Source organism: Numida meleagris, chromosome 1 (assembly GCF_002078875.1).
Source record: "Numida meleagris isolate 19003 breed g44 Domestic line chromosome 1, NumMel1.0, whole genome shotgun sequence".
NCBI classification, from domain to species: Eukaryota; Metazoa; Chordata; class Aves; order Galliformes; family Numididae; genus Numida; species Numida meleagris.
This window is the reverse complement of record NC_034409.1, coordinates 190,532,142-190,557,546: the sequence shown is the minus strand read 5'-3', so window position 1 is coordinate 190,557,546 and position 25,405 is coordinate 190,532,142. Positions and strand designations below refer to the sequence as shown.

Below are 25,405 nucleotides of genomic sequence, written 5' to 3'. Positions count from 1 at the left end.
ATGAGGACCTACTTCATGCGCTTTACACCATGACTGGTGTAAAATGAGTGTTAATGGGCTACTGGAAGATCAGAGACACTAGGATAGAGAGAAGGAGGTAGAAGAAAGCAGACAGAAGCAGAAAAAAAACCCATATAGGTGAGATAAAAGCAAATACTGGGGCTCTGTTGCTTGTTGTAGTCCCAGCTGAAGCAGCCATTTCAGCCTGTTCCTGAATGAGGACTTTCCCAAAAGATATTTTCAGCTTTTTAGTTTAACTTTGCTCTTCAGTTGGACAATTTAGGAGCTGAGATCATCACTGAGTTTTTGTCACAGTGAGGCTGAGAGCCGTATAATTTCTTATTCCAGGAGGGAAAAATGTGAAATGGGAATGGCAAAGTTCAAAATGTTGGGCTGAGTTTTGTCCATCAAATGTTGGGTTGGGTTTTCAGTTGACTTCATTTTACTCTAGAGGTATTTTTTACACTGATCTGAAATATCTGCCCAAGGAGGAAGTACCATGGACAGAGGGATGGCCAGAAGACACAACCAGCTGACAGCCCACCTAAATCTTCAACCTTTTGCTCTCCACTGGTTGTAGAGAAGTTCATGGGAATGGACTTCTCCTTTAGACATTTCAGCTGGAAGGCCAAACCTAGCGAGGATGAAACTGACCACCTCCAAGTAAAATGTAAAAATAGGACTACATTTGATGCCTTCTCAAAGGGTTTCACAGAAGACTCTGCTTTCCATGACTTGATTACAGAAAATATTTAAAAAATCCTTGGACCTCCATCACTTACTTACCTACAAGTTCACAGCCAGAGCAAGAACTTACGCCAGCACAAATGGCATTGTTAGACATGCGAGGAGAGAAAAAAAAAAGACAAGAGAAGAGAAGAGAAGAAAAATGCATTTCAAGAGTTGCCAGCCCTTCAACTGTGAAGTGCCAGGGCATGTTTGCTGCAGTTGTTTCTCAAGGTCCCCACAGAGTTGTCGCAAGGAAGAAAGCTGTGTTTAGAAAAGCTGCCAGCTGACGAGACCTGGGGATGTAGGGCATGGAACAATCACACGCAGCTTTGTCTGCTCAAAGTGCACCTGCAGGGAGGAGAGCAGGGACAGGGTATGTGAGTGTGGATGCGTCTTTATGTGTGCACGAGGAAGGAAGAGTCTCCTAAATGCTTTTAAACGCCTTGAAATCCATTCTGTAGCTGCCCCTCTAAAACATACAGACATTTATATACATTTTCTTTCTTTTCATGTCTTGAAGATGTGATGCCCGGAGCTTCCTGAAGCTGTGGGTATGCAGGTGACCTTCCTTGGTGCTGCATCTCCATATACTGGAGGTAGCTTTTCCTGGTGGGACTTCCAGAGGTATGCTAGCATGGGGGAAAGTGAGAGTGTAGAGGAGAGGCAGCCAGTGCATGGTATCCTCTTGCCCTGACTGTTTGCCCCTAAGTAGAGCTGGCACGAGGAAGGACATACACAATTAAGCCTAGTGCAGAACAAGTCCAGGGTGATGGCAGAGACACTCCTGAAGGGGCTAACTTCATACAGCTGCCCTTTTAGGCTCCTAGACCAAACCCAGTTACCATTCCAAAATGCTCTTTGATGTTTGCACTCTTAAAATCAACCTCTTTAAAATAATGCTTTTTTATGAGAGTGTGGGAGCAGCTCTAATTAAAAATGCCACGACTCAGATAGCAAAATATGGAGATGCAATGAGAAGGAAATTCAGCCCAGAAGATGTCATGCCAAGGAATGAATGGCATGGGGCCATTAAGTCAAGGCTTTTTCATTATTTATTGCCCAACTGTGTGATCTCAGGTCAAACATTTAACCTCAGTGCCTCGCTTGTCCTGCTTGTAAAATGGAATTAATATTTTTTGTATCTCAGAGGAGATTCCCAGTAGGAAACACAGCACAGGTACGAAGTACAGCTATTGCATATGACCATGATGTCATTTTTTTTTTACGTTTTGCTTACCAACCAGTTTTAGTATATATGTTTTTTTGTTAAAATCCAGGACCACAGTTTACATGGAGGTAGATTTGTAGAGGTGATCTTAGGGTGTATTTGCACAGTCTTCTGCCAGCCTGTGACCTGGCTTGGCTTATTAACCCACTGCTTTATTTTCTCAGTACTACTGATGAGCAGTCCTGCTCGTTAGGGATGCTTTCCTGACAGGCTTAATACATTCCGATTTCAAGCTGAGGGCTTGAAGGTTTTGGAGCTTGGACTGATGGTGGATGATGAGGTTCGGTTATGTAAAATTCCTGGAGGATACAAATATTTCCCAGATGGAAAACAGCAGCATAATGATGAGCTAACAACTCTCTCATTTTCTGCTCTTAGTGCAGCAACGTGTCATGTGATCCTGCTCACTTGCAGCATCTTTGTGGGAAAGGTGTTGCTGAAGATGTTTGCTGTAATGATCTCGTTACTGATTACTGACTTCCACTGACCAGGAAGCTAGGAGGTAAGACAATTTTGTCTGAACTTGGAAAACTCTGCCATGATTCAAGAACCAGAGTTGGAGCCACTCAAACAGGCTGAGCAGTGTCAGTACCCAGAGCTCTATTTTGGCCATGGTTCTGTTTTATGCACTTCAGAGAGTGGGAGATGAGCTGTTTTGAAGCCTGAGCTTCAAAGCTACTTCCAAGTAGTATTGGAAGAGTCTCCTCTGATCTGAGATGGCCATTTTCTTGTAGTTCTTTGCAAGCAAAGCACCCAATCTCTCTCAACAGTAATTGGGGCCAAGAATGGCACATGTTGAATTTTTTTTTTTAACTATCCGACCAGGAATACTAAGCAAATCTGAATGTTCAGCCTTTCTCTGAGTTGCAGCTACGAAGCTGCTGTCCCAAAGGATGTGCTGCCATTTGCACAGTCTCCAATCATTCTTCATGGAGTGAATCCTGACTAGGATGTGTTGGAGGGGCTTACCAAAGCCTGTGTTTTTCCAAACAACGTCAGAAGACAAGTAGGTGCTAGGGCTTGTGGTTTATGTAGTGTGCTGGTGCAAGAAGTGGCTTTCCAGGCAAAACCTGAAAAAACAGAACTTTAAAAACATCAAAAATCACAAAAATTCATGTGATTCTCTTGCCATTTCAGAGTTAGGTATTCATGGAAGCTCCCTTGGTACTGAAAATTTCTCTACAAATCACTGATCCAAACTGAAGTTGCCTTGTTTTGGCAAAGACCCAAGAAGTTCTGACTCGACACCAGGCAACAGTTCTGTGTTGTGCAGTGCTGGAGTGCTGGTAGAGGAACCAGATCAGGACTGAGTTCTACTCCTTGGAGATCTCGAAAAGCTCCTGGACATGGTGCTGGGCACTCTGCTCTGGGTGTCCCTGCTGGGGCAGGGATGAGCCAGAGGGACCTTGAAGTGCCTCCAACCTAAATTATTCAGTGTTGCTGTGATTCTGTGATTTTAACCCCAGACTTCCTGTAGGCTGCTTGTGCAGCATTGCTCTATCTACACATTATGGTGGAGGGCTGGGGTGTTGCAGCTGGTAGTTACCTGTGGGGGCATCTCTTGAGAGACACATTGCAGCATCTCTTGAGAGGGCATCTACACCATCTCAAGACATGTCACCTGAGCCAGGAAGTCCTGGGAGGATCAATATTTCACCTGGGGTGTGTGATGTGCTACGCCAGACAGTGATCTTCTTGGCCCTAGGAAGGGCCTCCAGGCTCACCAGTGTCAGACACCTACAGGGATGCAAGAAACATGTAGATGTTGCACTTAGGGATATGGCTTGGTGGGCATGGTGGGGATGGGTTGGTGGTTGGACTGGATGTTCTCAGTGGTCTTTTTCAATCTTAAAAGGATGGAGAAATAAAAATTATTTCAGTTGCTGGAAAGCAGCCTTTGTGTTGTGGGGCTTAAAATGTTTGCCCAGCTTGGGATAGTGAAGGGATGGCAGAAAGGGGCTTGGTTGGTGGTGGGGAACATTTGCTCTGTGGGGCAGCTGGAGAAATTGTGGTAGTTCTGGCCCTGGAAGAAGGTTGAGAAACTGAAATAAAATATATTTTGCTGGTGAAGAGGAAAACATCCTAGCAGGAATTGTCAGAAATGGGTAGAAACTTTTTATGAGCTAATATCTGCCAGCAGTTGGACCCATCTCACCTAACTCCTGACACATGTGTAGGGAGGTCTGGGCTGATTCCAAAAGAGAGGGATACCATTTAATTCCCCCATCTCTGCTGCCTACCAGCAATGTTTGACTCCTTCTTCTTCTTTCCCTCCCCGCCCCCGACCCCCCTAAAATACATGGTTTCACTTGAATGTGGAAGACTGTGGATGGACTCCCTGTGCCTGCCACCCAGAGCTCTGCTTTCTCTTCCCATCAAGTAGTCCCCAAGGCCCATGCAAGAATACTTTCCTCCATAATCATTTGGCCATATTTTCTGATGTTATTCCACAGCTTCCTCTGAAGTACCAGCAGAAGCCAGCACTGGGGCTGGACCAAAATACAGCATCAAATGAGAGTTCCCATGGGTCAATATGGCAAGTTCTGCAGTGGCTTTTCTTCTCCCTCTGGATAAACACATTACTTTGCTGGATGTTTTCTCACCATGCCAATGGTGACAACTTGATTTTTATTTTTCAGGGGGTGATAAATTGATTTTTTTTTTGGGGGGTGGGCAATGCTTTTCTATGAATCTGACTCATTGGAGTGTTGCAGCACTAACAAAGTATACGTTAATAATGTGTGGGACAGGAGATCATGCACTGACTCTCCCTGGTCCTCTGAGGAAGTGACCGATGGTACATGCAACACTTGGGGAAAACATGCTTACCAAAAGATATCAGAGGTCCTTATGGATTTGGTTTCCAAAATGAAGAGCAGAACTTTCTGCTAGGATGGGAGCTTCCCCCAGTGCCATGGGATGCCCCGGATCCTAGGATTTAATCCTTGGAAATGCAAAGCCCTGCGGGCTTCATACATCCCCCATAGAATCATAGAATCAAACAGAATGGCTTGGTTGGAAGAGACCTCAAAGATCACCTAATTCCAACTCCCTGCTGTGGTCTGGTTGCCACCCACCAGATCAGGCTGCCCAGGGCACCATCCAACCAGGCCTTGTGAACCTAAAGGGAAGGGGCATCCACAACATCTCTGGGCAGCTTGTTGTACTGCTGAAGATGCTCATGGGGGTGCAAATTCACAGCATCACCAAATGGCTGAGGCTGGAGGCACCTTTAGGTACCACCTGGCCCAACACTGCCCCAGCAGGAACACCCAGAGAGAGTGCACAGCACCATGGACAGGGGCTTTTGGAGCCGCCCGAATTGCAGCTCCCAGCCCTGCTCTGCTCCCTGAGACGGATCCATCCCCTTGGGGTTGGTTTTCCAGCTCCAATCCCATGTCAGAAGCAAGCAGCTGATGTGAAGAAATTCAGCATTTTCATTTAAAAAAAAAAAAAAAAAAGCTATTTAAACACAAAATAGTCTTTTATTTGTCACCGAAGGCTACACACGGTCACTTCTGTCTGCTCATTTTTTGTTGCTTTTTTTTTTCCGTTTTTTTTTCCTTTTTTTTCTAGAAGGTATCTACATCTGCACTTATTTACAGCCTGGTTGTATTTACACAGTCAAGAATACAGCATTAGAATCACAAAGTGTTGAGAAAAAAAATTTCTCAAAAAATTAGTTCAAGACTTCAGGAAAATTATTACACAGGGTAATGACAAGAGTCTCCAGCGCTGGGCTTGTAGATGCAGCATTGACACAAAGTCCTCTTCTCAGGTACAGCTGCATTAGAAGTCCTCGCACAAAATTAACCTTTTTCAATAGGAAACCATGTTTCTTTGATTGGTTATTTCAGCAAAATCCATGAATTGTCCAAAAGTTGTAATATTTTTTGGAAAGTTCTATTGTTTGCTTGAACAGTTTTAAACTCTGAGGAAAAAAATACATATATATATGTGTGTGTGTATATATTAGTTAATTTTCACTTATGGTTTTCAGTGCTCCCCTGACCAGAAGGCATGGACCCCTGGAATGGGAGTTAAGAGTTGAGCCATATAATACTTTTCCAGGAACACCAAGATTTGCACTAATTAGAAGAAAACAGCTGAGAGACACAGGATTCCCTTTGGTGGGACGGTTTCGGGGGCACCGCATTGTGCAGGCTGCAGCATGGGGCTCCTGTCCCCCAGAAGCTGTTGGAAATTCACTCTGCAGTCACAAGTAATTTTATTGAACTGTAGAGATGAAAAAAAATCTGTTTTATTGTTGACAAAACTTGGAATTTTTCAGTATAATGGGGGTGTTCAAATATCTACATATTTAGCGATGGTGATAGAGTGATTTTAAAAAAGAGATGCTCAGAGGTGTCCAGTGGAGGACGTGGATGCTGTAGGACAGAGGGTGCTGGATTCATCCCAACAAACCCAACCCCAGTATGGTCCCATTCCCAGCTCCAGCAGCACAGACGCACAGCCCTTCACCACCAGCAAGGGGAGATACAGGAAAAAAGGTTTAACAGCAAAGCAATCTTTTTAGCTCTATTATTAACATGATGGGTACTTATTTTTCCTCCCTGTTTAAAAAGTGGCAGAGTGAGCAGCCAAGACCCATGGCCCTGGTTTCAATTACGCCGAGAGCAGATCCAAACAGGCTGCTGCGCTGTAAATACGAGGGGGGCCCTCTCTGTAAATCGTAAAATTGAATTCTAAAATTTCATGTTAAGAGCCCTGTCTTTGCATAATGGATTGCACTGCCATCTATCATGGTGACACTTACAAGTCACAGCTGAAAAAGTACTTTATTAGATTTAAAAAAAAAAATAAAATTAAGCATGTTGATTTATTCTGGTTACACTCTCTGTATAACAGAGCAGAATCTCACCCAGTTCCCTATACTCAATAAAGCAACTAAAGATATATGACAGAAACCCCTCACTGCTTCCAACCTGCAGCCAGATGGGTCCTGGGGATGGCTCCCAATCCGTGGCTTTAAACTCAAATCAAGCACCAGGCTTGTAACGACCTTCGTCTTGCCGTCTCCTGCCTGGTATTGTTTAGAGTTGTCCCATTTTCGTGGTGGCTCTGATCAATAGCTGTGATGACACAGATACGATGAGCTGCGTGATTCCCTCTGGTCATCACTGCTTAATGATTTTTCCAAGCTCCAATCTTTAGTCAAAAAGGACAAAAATAAAAATAATAATAAAAAAGAGCTCAGAGGAAACAAACACTATGCCAAATTAGTTTTGCTCTGTCCAGGTTGAGTATGTTTCACAGATGTAGAGCCATCATGGCACCAGCTTGTGTCCAGATCCAGTCGATGCCATCACTGGTACATCTACAAATGAAGCACATTTTGGTACCAGCAGTGGCTATGGAAGGTTGGAGCCATCAGCCCTCACCTACCACTCATATCAGGACCAACCAGTGTGGGATGTTGGAGTTTCTCCTCCAGCTTTGGTCCCAACCCTTCACACAGCTCTTCCGTATGAAGATATTCCCAGGAATTTCAAGTAATTCAAGCCAATCCTTTGCATTTTGAAGGTGTTCCTCTTTTTGGGAATCTCCAAGCCAAGCCATGAATGGATATAAGGCCAAAATGATGTTCTGTGATTCTCTGTAGCAATGGTCATGCACTTGACTGGCTTTCAAAAATGCATCCAGAGCCATGGGATATGGGGCTTAGCATAGTGGGATTGGTGTCCAAAGCCTTCCAGAAGTGAAGCATCCACTGTCTGTGAGCAAAGCAAGAAGGGCTGTGCAGTCATGATGTGGTCCTGAGAGGAGGCAAATGGGGTTGCACAAGGGTTGCGTGGCCAGAAGTTGACTGGAAATGCTTGGTGACAGCATTAAGCAGTCCCTTCCTTGGTAGGGCTTGGCTCAGTACTCGTTATGTTATAGCTTCCTCCTTCAAGTTCCATGGAAAAACAATGGGGTCCTGTAGAAAAAGCACTTTTCATTAACAAAGGGGAAAATTTAGGGCTTCAAGACTGAAAATGTTTATTTCTAGTTTCACCACTTAAGTAGAGTGGAAAGGCTGAAGGTTTCACAGAGGATGAAATTTCAGATACAGAATCACATAATCACCAAAAGATTCGCAGAGACCTCTGGGTTCCTTTGGCCCAACCTTGCCCAGTAGACATCTTCAGATAGGTTTGTATCCATCCCTGAAGAGCCATCCTTTTTTATTTTTTTTGGTTAAAGGCTTTGATAAATCAAAGAACATCATGGATATATATATATACATATACATATATGTATTTTTTTTTCCTTTTTTTGACATGTTGCCCATAGTTCCATACAGGCTGCAGGTCTGCAGAGCTTGGGGATGCAGAGAAGTGCAGCCTGTGCTGCCTGCACTGTGGTGGATGAGACTGTGAGACTCTCGAAAAAGGGGTGAGCTCCTCAAAGTCATTAGCTCGTGTAATAACCTGAAGAGTCTGTAAGGCTGTAGAGGTGCCATCTCAGGCTGACAGTGTTCCAGTAGGACGTTTTCACACTTAGATCTCTTTCCTTGATAGTGTGGTTTGCTCTTGCTCTGTTCCTGCTAGCATTGTAACACATGGATGGGGATGGATGTAGAAGCACCACTTCTCTTCAGAGTCACTTGGACAGGAGCACTGGGTAGGATGCACACCGAAATTTATGCCTTTCCTTTCAGCTTCCCATAGGTCTCTTTTTGCTCCATGTATGCTCTTTTGGCCACTCAAAGCCACCACAAAGTAGAGGAGCTGGGGGAATGTTGGTGTATCCCAGGGTGGGGCGCTGGACAGCCCTGAGAAGGTAATGCTGCCTCTTCTGAGTGTGTGGCAGCTGCTGTTTGGCTGATGCTGCTCCAGCCCCCACGAGAGCATCCTCACATCAACCCAGGCTTGCCAAGGGCTCTATCCCAGAAACACAAGCAGTGATGCCATGGCCTTTTCACCAGCCCTTGCCTGAGCGATGCTGCTGCTCCCACCTGTCTCTACCAGGGCTGGATGTCCTTTCTAAGCCAGCTGCCTGTGATTCACTCCTGCTAAAGCATAAAGGTTGCATGCTGCGAGGAAAGGTGGTGAGTAGGACACTGGTTATAGAATCAGCAGCATCACCCTTGCTGCAGACAGGAGCGACCACCAGAAATTCAGGGCAGTACCAGTGAGCAGAACCAAGGAGGGTCAGCCCTGGGCTCTGCAGCTGCCAAAATACAAAAGATGGTGAACTGGAGGAGGAACTGTCTGTCGGGGGAATTTCCATCCCATCACCTTCCTCCTGGCAAGTGCCCAGGAACAAAGAGGCAAGGCAGCTGGAGCTGTCAGCCAGCATCTACAGGGAAACTGGGATTGCATTGGGGTTTGCCCACATCTCGCTGCTCGAGCAGTGTGTGCCCAACATGCATTATCTTGGGGGACAGAGCCTGCAGGGAAGTACTGGGCTAGGGTGAGGATGCCAGCAGTGGTGGCTCTGAGGACATGAGTTGTAGGGTGCCAGGCAAAGGAATAGCCTCGGCATGGGTTCACGTGTCTCTGCAAAGCCAGGAAGAAAAAACCGAAGTGGATGAGAAAAAAAGAAATCAGGACTGAGATGTTCTCAGAGAGGCATGATGAGAGCTCTCAGAGTCGGGATACACACACGTGTCAGTGTGATGGAGATGCCTGTTTAGGACCAAGGTTGGCCACCTCCAGCCGGAGCCCCAGTGAGAGGTGGGCGATGCCTCTGTCCACAGGAATGGGCCCTGGCTACCATGGGGTGGCTGCAGGCAGTGAAGAGGACGCTCAGCTTTCCTTGTTCCCTTGAATTTCAAGGACTCTTGCAAATACCAGAGCACAGAGGTTATGTGAACACAAATTACATTAGCATGCCGAGTAACTCTGTCAGCAGTTTCTTATTAAAGCACTTGGTCCCCTCTGTAGTGGGCATTTCCATCCAAATTCCCCCCTCTTCACTGCTAACAGTCAACTGGGCTCTCCATTAAATGAACTCAAGCTCATGTAAGAAACAGTGAGAGGGCTGACTCTAGTATTCCTCTTCTTGTCCCACCACACACAAGCTGTTGCTACTTATTAAACATTTTAAAATCCCTGCTGCCAAAGTCCCCTAGAGCCATTTATCTGCCATAGTCATAAATGACTTGCCAGCATGCTACTCAAAACTGCATTTCCCAGCCAATAAATACAAGCTCCAGAACCAGGAAAAGCAGGGTTTGGCTTGCTCTAATTTTCAGTGGTATGTCACTGGGATACTATAACTACTTTTAAATTCAAATCAGTTTCCTAAAAATTAACTGGTTTATCAGATACAGCACAGTGGACTGTTAAACACGTAGCCTCATGTACTGAAACACTATACATTTAATGAAGTAATGCCATTAGCAAATGTACAACATGGGTGCATTAAATCCACCTATAGAACAGCTCTACGTATGAGAGAGAGGATTTATTTTAGCTTTTCTCAATAGAGCCAGGAGTCCCTTTCTTGGCTTTTGCTAGGTTTTAACTAAAACCAGGATTTGCACACACACACAAAAACAAACAAAAAGTATCTACTCTCATAATAAAAAAAGACTGATTTTTTTTTTTTTATTCCAGTTCAGGAAGGAAGAGAATCATCTTGCAAGTTAATATAATCAGCTCCTTCGCCTCTATAATCTACTTCTGCTCAGCAGGAGCCCCCAAAAAACACTTCAAGTCCCAAGTGAAACGTGAAAACTACTCATAACGTCTCTTTTGAGGCACATGATTCAGACGGTCGCTTTCGGAGTTTAGGAATCAGTGTCGTCTTCCTTTTCCTTTCTTCTCAGGAAGAGCTCTCCAGCACGCCGTGGGCTCCCCATTTTTTGGGTGGAAGGCTATCTGTCCCTGCCCCAGGTCAGAAAGGGTTAGGATGACACATGTTAGCACAGACACCCATTTCTCACTTCACACCTAAGGACGTATGTTGACGACTCCCCACTTCAAATTCCTCACAAAGGGGAAAAATAAAAAGGACAAGAGACAGTAAAATTTCACTGTGATCACACTACGGCAAAATATTCCTTCTGTTCATTGCAAAAAACGTGTGAAGGCCAAATTAAACGGGAAAAAAAGTATGTTGCATGAGTTACAGTGCAACCGTATTATTCCTTCTCTTTCTAATTTTCCTCCCCCCCACCTTGTTCAGTTTAGAAAAAGGATTGAGTACAACACAGTCAGGTAAGTGGCCACAAAAGAGTAGCTGTCTTTGGCAAGAAGTCACCATATCGACCCTCTCTGTCACCTTCTGCCCATTTCACTCTGTCTCATGAAGTGGATGTTGTTGGCGCTGTCTGAGAGTTCTGGGTACTGCTCCACTGAGATCACAAAATAGCCGTCGTAGCCCTGTACCCGGCCTGTGTTTAGCACTTGTTGCTTCTCCCCTTCTGTCCACGAGCGAATCCCCTCCTCCCCATCCCGCAGTCTCTGCTGTTCCCGGGCCCAGGCTTGGGCGACGGCGCGCTGCCGGGCCAGCTCCAGGACGCGGGCCTTCTCCTCGTCCATAGTGGTCCCGTAGCGAGTGTTCAGACACAGCGCGCCGTACTGCAGCTGGATGTCCGTGTAACGTCTAGTCCTTCCACCCAGCACTGTGTTGATCTGGGACACCGTGACATTGACACCATTCTCCAGGGTCCTGCGCCCGCCACTGAGGCCTAAGATGGACAAGTCGCCCTCTGACGGGCCCTGCTTGATGAAGTAGTGCGTGTCCACCCCGTCAATGGTGAAGTGCAAGTTCTCTAGGTAATGGGCATTGTTCAAGATGGCTGCGATCCTCCGCCCATCCTCATTGGCCACGCTGATGATGTCGGTGGCCACGCGCCCGTCCTTCATGGCAAACTTGACGCCTTTGCCAAAGATAGAGCCTCCGGAGGCAAAGTTCTTGTTCTTCTTGACCTGCTGGCACCCGGCGATGCTGGAGCTGTAGATCCGTTCAAAGCGCTCAAGGGTGACAAATGCCTTCAGCTGCTTCTGCACTTCACACTGGACCCCTAAAATTGACTGAGAACAGAAAGAAGAGAAAGATGAGTTAGAAGGAGATGCCTGATGACCTGAAGGCATTATTTAACATCATGGAGACCAGCAGAATCATAGACTTGTAGAATCATTTGAGTTGGAAGGGACTCTTCAAGGCCGTCTAATCCAACTCCTCTGCAATGAGCAGGGACACCTACAGCTCCATCAGGTGCTCAGAGCCCTGCCCTGCCTGACTTTGAATGTCTCCAGCAACGTATAATGAAGAGCTCCACGTTCTTTTTTCCTCCTCACCTTTTCTTTAGGTCTTCAATTCTTTGCAGTCTAAGAGAGCTGTTGTCAGGTTATTCCCCCTGATACTCAATGTTTCAATAAACAGAATTGTATTTACACTTACAGACTGAAAGAGGTAAAGGGAAAAATGAGTTTTTGCCTTAATGGTGTGAGGGTCTAGTTTAGACTCATATAGTTGAGCTATTATTTTGTGCTTCAGTGTTCTCCATCTGTAAATAAGAAATCGTTCCTAGAGAATCTAGTGGCCACTATGTTTATAAAATGCTTTGAGGCTTCTGTGCCAAAGTATCAAAGTATTCATAACAGCTCCTTCTGTCTTAATTTCTCCTTGTGCCACCTTTCAAAGCCCTGCATTGCAGGTATGACCCTCAAAGTTGCCATAACCCCCCTATATCCCATTCTAGCTTGGCCTAAGCAGGTTTTTCAAAACTCAAGGAGGACCCTAAATCCAACTCTTTCCTGTAAACCCTCTACAATGTTCCATGCCTTTGTTTGAGTTTTGACTTATACTGAAGAAACGCTGCAGGAATACGACAGCCTGGATCATTTGTAGTCAGGTACAATACAAAGTCACTTTTGCTGTTAGCGTATAATGGAGCAAGCACAGAGCAAGTCAGCAGCTCATCATTACTGCAAAATGTCTCTGGAAATGCTCTCATCAATTCATGGCAGCACAGCCTTCTTACAGACCCCTGCTCATGAACAATTATTTGCTCAAATTTCACAAAAGCAAGAGGATGCTACAACAAAACTCTCCTGGCACTGCCAATGGCTCAGTTCAATAATATAATGACATCCAGGATTAAAAATAGGCTACAAAGAAAAGTTTGCTGCACTCCAATTATTTTGAGGAAATTTAACATCCATGAAGGGTATTGCCTTAAACAGCCCACAAGCCAAAGGCTCACGTCCTTCCCTGGCTGTCAGGAGGCAATTCACACAGTACAGACATTGCAGCATGGACGTCTTTGCTATGATTTCTAACATGGTGGGGGAAGGGAAATAAAACCCTCACTTCCATGGTGGCCATTTCTAGGGAAAGGTTTCAAAGCACTGGGGAAATAAAATTAAGGATTTAGCATAATAACTCTCCTGGTGGTTGTGAGCAGTTTGCTCTACAAAGGAGAAAACTATAAGGGAACACAGGTACACAAGTTCAAGGACTTATTTTGGGTTTATTCAAACTAAAATACCTAAACCCTAAGACAGACTTTCATTCAAAGTGCCAGGAAAGATGGAGAAATCCCCTCCACTTCCCCTTTCAATTGCTAGCACAATAGCTGGAGAAGCAATAGGAGCTCTTTCTGGTTCTACCTGTGCTGTCTGTGGGGGATCTCATGCACAGCCTAGAGAGTGACACAATTAACAGACTGATGGGGAGCCAAGTCGAGCTCCCCCACCAGCTGAACAAGAGCTCTAATTGTGCAAAAGACGGACGTAATTGATGTAGATGTCACCAATGATGGACATGCAACAATTAGATTTCTAGGCTCCATGAAGCAAGCTTATAAATAAGTGTTTATTGCACACCCTTGGTTAGATATTTCATCTTCAGAGAAGTTTAAATGGGGATGTATTCTTCTCACATGCATTTCATACAGTTTGACTCTAGGTGATTCTTCCCCACTACCCAAGTGTGCCATGTTGCTTCTCCAACTTGCTCAGTAACTTTTACAAGCAAGGGGAAAAACCCTTTCTCATTACTCACACTGAATCACCATTTAGTGCAAGATCCTTCACTCAAGAGTGTTAATAAGGTCCTCTGCACTGCATTTCCATGCCCCGGGGTAATCTATGTGCCACCATCTCTATATATACATTGCTATGTTTACTGGAAGTTAAGTGATAAGGGATCCCTAGAATCAATTGCAGCATCTATTCAATATTACCCTGGGGGAGGGAACTTTGAGAAAGTGGACAGTGCCAGCCATGGTTTGGAGAAGCACGTTATCGTTCGTAATGGTACATTCATAAATGACAGCTGCTTGGGTCTTGCACTGGGCCTCCTATCATTCACTCTGGTTAATTTTTATTCTGGTTTATTTTATGCTGGTATGATTTCAGACCCCTTCAGCTGCTTTCTCCAAGACATGTTTCCTAACTCTCTAGGTCACTGCCACCCTGCCTCAGGGCAGGGACTGATCCTAGACTGCTTCTCCTTGGCAGCAGAGACACTCGAAGATGTTGTTACTCTAAAATGTTTGGGAGTCTAGTGATGACAAGAACAGTACAGCAAAGTATAATGGATGGTGTCTTAGGGTTTGCTGTTAATTCAGGAAGGATTGTAGCCTGGTGATACAGAAGGTACCACAGCCAATAGCTGTGACATGAACTACCTTAATGGCCCTGCACAGCCCATTGCTTGGGACTCTCTGGTCTGAGGTCTAATTTTTCAATTTTCTATTTTATGTTCAAATATTCTATAGATTTGAATTTAAATCAGCAATGGACCATTGCAGAAGGAAAGCCAGATTTTGAAAGACTTTTTTTCCACAGCTTATGAGACATTAATAGAACACAGGGCCTTTCCTTTGTCTAATAACAAGATGCCTTCATGGTATTATATGAAGTCATACAATTTCCACAGCTCCACTGTTCATCTGGATATCATTTAGGAAGAAAATAAACGGCATTCACCCCTCTCCTGGCAGGACTTGGAGGTTTAATGGATTACACACGAGCTAACAGCAATGCACTGTCACTTTCTGCCTAAGGACATTAAGACATGATGTAAGGCCAACTGGTTTGTTGGTCCTTCCTGCATCCATCCAGGACACATCTCCTCTGCACAGGGAAAGCATTTCTCCTGTTGCATGTGCAATGGCAGGACTATTACTGACACTACTGGCGGCTAAGACAGAGATGACAGGACTGACCACAGCCACAGAAATTGGATGTTCTTGACCTCCAGCAGTGTGCACACTTGAAGACACTGCAGGTGGGAAGTTTGTAAGCTCAGAGTCTTGATCACTTTCGTTGGCAAAGAAACTGGGCAGTCATAGAATCATAGAATGGCTTGGATTGGAAGGGATCTTAAAGATCACCGAGCTCCTCCTGCCCTGTGGCTGTACCACTGGCAAGCTGCAGTGGGTGTATGGAACTAGCACACATGGTGACATCTACATCCACAGGCCTTAGTCCTGAGTTCAGTTCTAGCCCCAACCAGTTGGTCATCGGAACAGTCTGTTGGGCTCCACTGCAGAGTCACCCAAGTGGTGGTGTCTCACATCATTTTACATACTACAGGGTGCTCTACTGGCCCACCACTTGTTGCTTTAAAGTGGTGCAGGTCACCATCTTCTAGTAGTCATGAGGAAGGCTAGGAAGCTCTGTGACACCTCATATGGCACCAACAACTGACACTGTAAATCTCTGTTGGTTATAATGGACGTCTGGACACCAAGTTCATAGGCAGAGACCTAAATTTTGGTGTCTTAATTTAGAGCAAAATCATGTCCAAATGTCTTTCCACTGGAGACTGGATACAGGCCTTCTAGATATATGCCCTTTTACATCATGATGTAGGCTGTCCCTGGTTTTTGTTATGTAGGGAAGCAGGGGAACAGAGGAAGCAGGAGAACACTCACAACATTGTAATGTTGAACATCATCACTTAACTACTATAATAACAAAACACATCTCTTTTATCTTGAAAATGAGCACAGGATGACTTTGAAATGACTTTTTAAGTGCATTTCTTTGATAAAAGAATGTATTTGGGAACAGCAAGTTTTTAAAAAGAAAAGCAAACTCATCCAACTGAAGAAAAAAATACTCAATTCAGGCAAACCAGGGCACAGCTAGCTGGTATGCTCTGCTGTTAATATAAAGGGGGTGGAAGCAAACAGATTACACGCAGTTCAAAGAGGCAGTGTATCCCTGGCTTTGAAATTACCATTTCTGTTTCATCTTAGAACTCATTTTAATGAACTGGCAGGGAAGGGAAACAGAAAATTTCCATCCAAGGCTGCAGTGGTATATAGTATTCTCTAAAAAAATGCCGCTGCTTTTAGCTACTATAAAGGAAGGTGTCTGTAAAATCAGAAGAAAGAAGAAAGAAGGGTATTCATAGCTTTTGTATTTCAATATTTGTTCTTAGATGTGAGTGACAAATAGGCTGGGTTTGTTTTTCCTCGCAGCCTCTTTTCATCAGATGTCCTTAGGTGACATTTCACTTTATCTGGTAACAACTCGTTGGAGAGAAGAGAACGACCTTCATCATTTCTTTGCTGCTGCACAGAGCTCAAGAGAACGGCACATTACAGAGCTCTCTGAATAGCCTCTTGCATTTTGCCTGCACCTCTTGAGGATTTGAAATACCACAGCCAGATCCTATCATCTGTTGTTTTTAAATACCGCCTTCCAGTGCGAGACTGAAAGCTTTAATTTCCCATCAAGGATCCAAGATGTGCAATACGTGAATACGTTTCCAAGTTTCTCTGTATCCCCTGCCATTACATGCAGATAGGTGTTTCTCTTACTGCCATATGGGTTACAAAGCAGAAAGTCAATTCCTTCAAAATAACTGGCCCAAGTTATGACTCCTTTCACTGTCTCTGAGACTTCAGCTCTCTTCTCCACATCAGATTGAGTGAAAATTGGCTAAAGTGTTGGCTAAACGTAACAAGTGGCTGATGGACAGACGTGGAGATGGCCCAAGCCCAGGACAGAGCACATCCCTGCGAATAATGAGCACTGGCAGAACCAGTTCCTCAAAAATGAAGGACTGTCTTTGGGAGAGGCCACGCAGAAAGCCCAGAAAAATGCAGAATGCCTCCAAAATGCTGCTCCGTAAGGGACGTGGGGTCCTGCCAAGAACAGCATCCTTCCTGGAGGCATAGTGCTTGTGGGGTGGAGAGAAGTGCAGATTTTATCAGGTTTTCAAGAACTGTGGAGATGCGTCACTGAGGGACATGGTTAGTGGCCATGGTGGGGATGGGTTGATGGTTGGACTAGGCAATCTTAGAGGTCTTTTCCAACCTTAGTGATTCTGTGATTCTATGATGCAGCTAACAATACATGCACTGCTTCACCAACATCCCACCTTGCAAATAGAGTTGTTTTGGCTTCAGCAATTACCTGACAGTTCAACAAGACAAAAGGGAAAGGGGCAAAAAAGAAAGAAAACCAAGAAATTGGATTCAGGTGCAGCAGCTCCACAGTATGCCAGGGGTCACCCAGTGTCCCCCATGGCCAATAACACTGAATTTGTTCAACACACAGTTTAGTTACAGCCTCATGGTTGCAGGGAGGGTGGGAGGAAAGTGCTGCACCACAGTGTATTGGATTTTAAATGTCACTGCTGAGCTGCAGGGGGTTAGCACGAGGTTTATGACATGCTGAGGTGCTGAGGTGGTGGAGGCTCAAAGCCAAAATTATCTCTCCCATCTTGCAGCCCTGCAAGGCAAGCACCAAAAATGTTTGGAAGGAGATGCTAAGCCCCTCTGGTTATGCACGCTGAAGAGATACGATGCAGCTATTTGCAAGGAGTTGGCTGCTTTGCTGTTGTGCTCCTGCTATTCATTCCTCTCTGATAAAAGAACCCACTCAATCTGCCGGCTGAGGCTTTGATCAGTGGAGCCAGTGGAATAACGCACATTTTCTTTGGTCTATCACAAGGGGGGATGTGACCCAGAGAAACCAGGGATCGGATGAAGCAGAGATGAGAGAGCTGTGGTACGTCATGCAGAGAATATCCCTGGATTTCAACCAGAATGGGCATTGTCCAGTGCCTTGTCCAGGCTACTTTTAAATGATAAAAGATCTGCGGCTTTTTCCAAATGCTCTGGAAAGCCATTCTGCAGTGTGATCAATCTCATTAAATGAAAATATTTCCTGAGCTTTTGTTTAACTTTAATTTTGTTATTTGGCACGTAAGACTTTCAAAAGTTTGTATTTTATTCCACGCGCTTCACAGAATTGTAGAATCATTAAGGTTGGAAAAGACCACTAAGATCCTCAAGTCCAACCCCAACCCATTCTCCACTACGCCCACTGACCATGTCCTTCAGTGCCACATCTCTGTGGTCCTTGCACACTTCTGGGGATGGTGATTCCACCACTTCCCTGGGCACCCTGTGCCAGCGATGCAGGGAGGATCAGTATGAAGGATGAAGCACTGATTGTTTCTGGGGCGCGCACGTGTGTGTGGGAGGGCTGGGAGCAAACAGGATTGAAACATCAGTGTTGGATGCAACACTAGGTTTAGGAGAAAATGGATCATAACTGCAGGTATTATATGTGAATGAGTTCATTTTATGCAAAGATATGTCTACAATATGCTGGGTGTGACAGAAAGGAAGGGAATTCTGCTCTACAGCATTTGAGAGCCACTTGCTATCACAGCATGATCCTGCAGCTGTAGACTAAAATACAAATGCTCATGTTTTGTTGCTGTCATAACACAGGGGAAGAATATGAAACAACCTGCAACAGTTAAATTCCACTTTCAGTACTGTGAATGTAAAGTGACTCATCTGGAAGCACAACAGATGCAGAAAGCCCCTATCCACCAAGCAGGTCCCTGCACAGAGCTCGCTGCAGCTTCTTGGTTTACAGACCTGAAGGGGACAGGGAGACTTTTCTTTATTGCTCATTCAGGCAGATTCACATGAAATGGGTGGCTGGAAGGGAGGGCTCCTTGGTTTTATTTCCAGCTACTGCATGAGCAAGTGTCAGACTTCATCTCAAGCTGTCAATTAAATTACCTGGTTATTCAGAAAGCTTAACAGTAATACTGAAATGATATAATAATAACAATATTATTACTATTAATCTCCGTATGTGTTATTATGTACTGTACATAATAATTTAGAGGCAATCTTTTGTGCAGCCTCTGAATGAGCACTCCCTGTTCGCCTTCTGCACAGCTTTGCCTGGGGAGATGCTGTGTCACAGCAATGAGGGGGAGGAATCCTGAGGCTATTTCTCGTTACAGAAATCATTTCTGTTAGCACTTCACTGTTTAATCTAAGGAAGGGAGAAACAAAAGAGGAGTCTGAGCTCCAAAACACAGCTGGGTTCCTGTGGCATCAAGGTTTTCAAGCGTCAACTCCTCCAGAGTATCAAAAGGCATAGCTCCTTCTGTCCCCTTCTATTATAAAGTCATATGTCTTAATTTCCAGGAGTTGGACTCAATGATCCTTATGGGTCCCTTCCAACTCAAGATGTTCTATGATTCTATGACTAATTTAAATCTCTCTTGCTGAAGTTGAAGCTGGTACATTTTAGTCTGTCTTCCCTGCAACTAGCTCAGTAACAAAGCTGGGCTGACACGTGACCATTTAATTAATTCATAGGATCTCGTTTGTACCTCTGAGCGATACCTTGGGGCTGGGGAAATGTGGCACTGTATTTCACCTACCGGTTTAATAGTATCCGTACAGGACCTCAAGAATCTGCTGCAGGACCGTGAGATTTCAGTGAACTCTTAGATAAAGAGCTGAGGAAGGCAGCTGCGATAATTTCCACTTGCTACCATTACCATATTAGTAGCAGAGAAGTTAAAAAGCATATCCTGATCTCCCCAAATTAATGCCTCACAGCTCTCATGATGTACAAATACACAGCAATAGCAAGCTGGAATCTATATCCTAAAGGGAACTCAGACTGAAGAGATAAAATATCCCCAGAATAAAATCAGGCGAGGAGAGGAAAGAGCATCCAGAGAGGGAAATGACTTTTTCAAGGTCATACAACAGATAAGCAGTAGGTCTGGGAGTAACCCAGGGCTCTCAGACCCTGACCCAGTGTGCTAACCTTCAACTGTGCCACCTCTGTCTTTCAGCTGAATAACTCCCAACAGAAAGAGAAGGAGAAATGATTGGGCTGTAAAAGCTTTTTCTTGCCAATTTTGTCATTGAGTTTTGTGCCAGCATCTGCCAAAATGGCTTGTGATGCAGGCCTGTTTTTAAAAGCATGACCCACCGGTTTGGGATTAAATCCAGACAGGAAAAAATGAAAGTTAACTATCAGCTGAAACTTCTTTCTGGGAAGACCCACTGCAATGCAGAAAAATTTGCTAGAGAAGTACCAGGACTTCTTTTTTTAAGGTATTTTGAACCAGACTGAAAACTACAACTATTACTACTACTAACAACTGCAGGAAATGATTCTGTGAAAAGATTGGCTTTCATTTGCCTCCAATAATCCATGGCGCAAAAGCCTTGACCTTCGTTAGCAGTATGTGATAGGATAAAAAAAATCAGTAATGTGTTATTTCGTTGAGTGATTACCAGAAAGTATCACAGGAAAAAGACACAGTGGCAGTAAAGGACTTATAATCATCAAATCATAGAATCGTTTGAGTTGGAAGGGACACTTAAAGGTCATCTAGTCCAACTTGCCTGCAATGAGCACGATTATTCAGTGAGATTTCGTTACTGTAATGGGGAGAGACAAGCTACTTTGGATCAACTCATTCTTAATCTGGGAGAAAGGCTGATAGAGGGTTTTTTTTTACAATGATTGCATCCGGATACTTTGCTGATAAGGGTGTAAAATACAGTATGTAGTTGTATGAATCACCTTGCTGTTGTCCCATTCTTGGGTTTTCATCTGCGTGTGGATAAGCTCATATGATGGCTCCATGGCATCTATGTCTGGCTTGGGGTATCCAGGGATGACGTTGTGTAGCTGGAACCCAAAGGTGAGTAGCCAGCTGTTGACATCTGGAAAGGAAGAGAAGCACAAATTAGATTATCTGATCTCTCAAGAAGGGTTGCCCAGGAAAATGACACAAATGAGGACCCTGGCACCTGGCACTGCAGCAGTCCAGCCAGAATGATGGGTGTCTACTTTATGTAACAGCTGTAAGCTGTTGTCCTGCACAAAAGGGATCACTGGCACTAAAGGGGATATGATGGAAAATCAAGTGATATGGGACACTGAGGATTAGAATAATGGAAACATAGAATCATTAAGATTGGAAAAGCCCTCTAAGATCATCTAGTCCAGCCGTCGACCCACTCCCACTATGCCCACTAAACCATGCCCGCATCTCCACATTTCTTGAACACCTCCAGGGATGGTGACTCCACCACCTCCCTGGGCAGCTCGTTCCAATGCATCCCCACTCATTCTGAGAAGAAATGTTTCCTGTTATCCAACTTGAATATACTCCTTAGAGGTGGAGCGTATTTACTTGACAGGAGACTACAGAATCTTCCCTGACTTTCAGTTGCACAGCTATTAGGAATAGCAGCTTGATGTTGACCTGCTGGAGGAAATAACGATGAGGCTGGCTACCTCCTTGATCTGCTTGTGATAAGCACTGCTTCCCCCTTAACTTCAGAGCATTTAATGATCTCACCTTGTTTGCCTTCACTGGACTCTAGAGAAGGACACACCTGCTACAATCCCCAAGCAAGATGGTGTGCATTTGGCACGCAAATAGCAATTGCAAGAAGAAGAGAAGTATGAAGGTAAAGTTTAATATCAGCTCCCAGGGGTCTTACATGTTTTGTGTGTTATTGGGATGATGTTAGTGATTGCTCTGTTCCAAGCTGGAGTGCAAGGGGCTTGTTTTTCATTTTGCTAAGCTGAATAAACATTGCTGAAAAGAGTCTGTAAAAGGCATCAAATTAAAGAATCAAATATGCATCTTTGAATATTTTTTCTTTGTGCCCCCTGAGCCTCAATGAATGTTTTGAAGAGCTGGTCGGAAAAGAAATTATGGATGCAAATGGCAAATAAGGCACTTCCAGATGACTGGAGAACCAGGAGCCAAACAATCACACTATCTGTTGCTTGTTTTCTTACAGGCCAAAATGTTGGGGTTGGGCAGATGTCCAAAAAGCCCTTGCAACAATCCGTGTGGAAGGAGGAGGACCTCTGTAATAAAAACACTTCTGTTCACTCTCGGTACAGATTGTTTTTGGAGTGTCTTTGAAACAGAGAGGTTAGGGGGAGGGAAAGAAATTAAAGGCTCGTTTGATTATTTTTTTGCTTAGCACTAAGCCAGCCTGCTTCCAACCCCTTCTCATGTGAAACGAAGACCTTTGATGTCCATATTGCAGACCAGGTGGTCAGGAGAACACAGTAAAACTGTGAAGGTCGGCACTGGTGCAGGAATCATTTTCCAAGCACCTCACAAATGTTAAAAAGGACACAGAACAGGGATGCTGAGCAGCAGAAAAAGTATATAGCATGTCTGGAAGGGCCCAAGATGGGCCTTTTTTTGATACTGCTCAGAAAGCTGACTTTCAAAACATTTGCAAACAGGAGCTTGTTCTTTTTGGGAAGAGGTGTTGGAATGCCCAGAACTAAAATAAAAACCAAAACAAAAAACCCACCATAGCAGGAAGGTGTGGAGCTGAGAAAACAGAGGGGAAAATATTAATTTGCCAAGAAGCAGTGACAACTTTTTTGACAGAAAAGTACATTTCACATCACATAGTATTTTTCAGCTACAGTAACCCTGCCAACACATTTCACAGTAAATTCATTTGAGGGCAAAGAAAAAGAGTGCTTAATGCAGACACAAGTAATGGAAATGTCAGTTCAATCCATCAGGATTGCTGAAACTGGCAGTAAAGCTCTGTGCCATGAAGTGTACAATCGCTGAAATACTCATGTTTAACAATGGGCCTCTCCAAACGTAAATACCTGCTTCTCCTGCTCTCCCCTCCACGTGTCTCCCATTTGTACCCACGGGCTCAGAAACCTCACGTTCGGAGAGCAAAGCATGTGGTGTTTGGCTGTGTCCTGGGAGCTGAGCTTCACTAAGGACAACAGGACAGAGAGTGTTTCTCCGTGCCCCAGTCAGGTGTGACCATGATGACAAGGACACCACCACTGTGCCTCACGAGGTGAGGCCCCACCTCGGGTACTGTGTTCAGTTTTGGGCGGATCAGTACAGAAAGGACATGGAGGTGCTGGAGCAGGTCCAAAGAAGGGCAACAAGGCTGGGGAAGGGCTTGCAGAATATGCCCTACGAGGAGAAACTAAAGGAACTGGGTCTGTTTAGTCTGGGGAAGAGGAGGCTGAGGGGAGACCTCATTGCTCTCTTCAGATACCTGAAAGGTGATTGCAGTGAGAGCGGGGCTGGTCTCTTCTCACTGGTTGTCACCAGTGACAGGACAAGGGAAAATGGCCTCAAGTTGCACCAGGGGAGGTTTAGGTTGGATATCAGGAAGAAGGGGTTGTTAAGCACTGGAATAGGCTCCCCAGGGAGGTGGTTGAGTCACCATCCCTGAATGTGTTTAAAAACTGTTTGGATGTGGTGCCTGGGGACATGATTTAGTGGTGGGTTGTTAGAGTAGTATGGTTAGGTAGCGGTTGGACTTGATGATCTTGAAGGTCCTTTCCAACCTGAGCAATTCTATGATTCTATGATTTTATGGTTGCTGCTCCCATCCATTGGGAGCCTGAGAGCTTCAGAAGAAAGAGTAATTAATGTTGGAAGGATCAAGAAGATCATCCAGGCCAGCCATAAAAGAAGTGGCAGACAGCAGCCAAGCACCATGGCGCTCATCCCAGATCTTGACCTGTTTCTTCCATGCTCATGAAGGAGGAGAAGCTTAAAACATGTATTTGGGCTCTGAAATCCTTAAAGACTAAATAAAGAACTTTTAAGACAATGGAAAAACTTATTTGGTGAGTCTGAAGTATTAACGTATTGGATTTGGGCGTCTTGCTGTTATCATCAGAGCTGGGTGGGAAACTGCCTGTTCCAAGAGAGCATCTAAAATTTTGTCCTGTCTGCACTAGAGCAGGAAAATAAAATATGTCATGAAGTGACTGTCCAAATACTAGATTAGTTCAAGATGAGGATTTCATATTAAGACCTTTCATTTGGATTTTGTCTCCTTTTTCTGTTCTGTTTTCCTATACCAAGTTTGTTTGAAAAGGTTGAAAATCAAAATGGAATTTTCCTTTCAGATTATTTTGGAATTTGTCATTGAGACAATTTCAAGAGCTGTTAGAAACATTTCTGCTGAGAAATCTCTCAAGCTCAACCCTCTCTCATCAACAAATTCCATTTTGACAAACGAGCTTTTTCTTGATAGGAAAAAATATTTCAAAGTTTAATTATGCCAGATTCAATTACCAGAGTGTGGCCAACACACAGCATTTTAGTCTGCATCTTTTGGCATATTTTACTTTCCTCATGGCATCATCTTCCTAGCTCTGGAGGAAACAGCATTTCCTTTAAAAAAAATAACAATCTAATCCTTATGATTATTGCAGAAGAACCTAAAAGCACAGACGCTAATGGTCGGAAAAACAAGCTGAATAAAACAACACAGGATTTTTATTTTGTAATATTTTTTTTGCTATTAAGCTGATATCATAACTTAGGGAAATGCAAATATTGCTGTTGCATATGGAAGAGTTGTGATAGACGCAGCAGGATCATTTAAAAATTAACTGTCTCTCCTTAAGAACTATGCACATTTGATTTATGACTGTCACCTGGTTTTCCAATGGGGAATGTACATAAAAAAAGTCCCAACAAAATAGTTTTCTAAAACATTACTGCAGTGTTGCAGAAAGTATGAGTATAGGATGGACATTTAACCTACAGAATGATTTTCTGTATTAAAAACATACATAGAGTTCATATTTGTGCCATTTTATGAAGTCCCCGGGGAAGCTCAGAGGTTATGTCAAGCTCTTGGGTTGGCATGCCCTAAGATCTGGCCTTAAAGTCTAAAGCACTCGTTTTTTATTGACTTTTAACAGAAACTGTTAATTCCATGGGGCAGATTAACTTTGAACTACATGGTTATGGTTGTGTGTTCTGAAATGGATGATTATAAAAAAAGGTTTAAGTCGTTGTTGCCATTCTGCTAAAACAAATCTGCATGCCATTTGTTTAGTTGCGAATAAATCTCTAGACAAAACTGTAAACAGAGCCACCTCTCTACAAAGAGTAAGGTTATGAGGATATTAATTGGAAGCTAAACTTGGGATATCTGAGGGAACAAACAACTGGAAGCAATGTAAAGATACTAAACACCAAGGAAGAGAAAAGGAAACAGATTTGGGAATTACAATCTCTGTTTACGCTAATGAATTAAACATGCCCTCAACTACTCTCTGACAAAGGGGTCAACTGGCAAAGAAAAGCTTGTGTCCATTATACTGAACACTGGAAAACCTCACGGTGACAGGGATACCAAGAGAGAATCCTATTCACCGATGGTGAGCTGGAGACTGGTTTGTGATTATGTTAATTAATTTAAATGTCTTA

The 25,405-nt window shown here is 44.1% G+C and overlaps 1 protein-coding gene across 5 annotated transcripts in view; it reads right to left on the bottom strand.

Moving 5' to 3' along the window:
- TENM4 (teneurin transmembrane protein 4) overlaps window positions 10,267–25,405 on the bottom strand; it is a 593,977-nt gene continuing 578,838 nt past the window's right edge. For 3 of the 5 annotated variants that reach the window (XM_021382902.1, XM_021382887.1, XM_021382910.1), the window contains 2 exons: window positions 20,737–20,879; window positions 11,185–11,943 (listed from right to left, as the gene is read on the bottom strand). In XM_021382902.1, coding sequence (XP_021238577.1) covers window positions 11,185–11,943; window positions 20,737–20,879 — 902 coding nt within the window. Of the gene's footprint in view, window positions 11,944–20,736; window positions 20,880–25,405 lie in introns of all 5 variants that reach the window. The other 2 variants (XM_021382894.1, XM_021382921.1) reach the window with 1 other exon arrangement.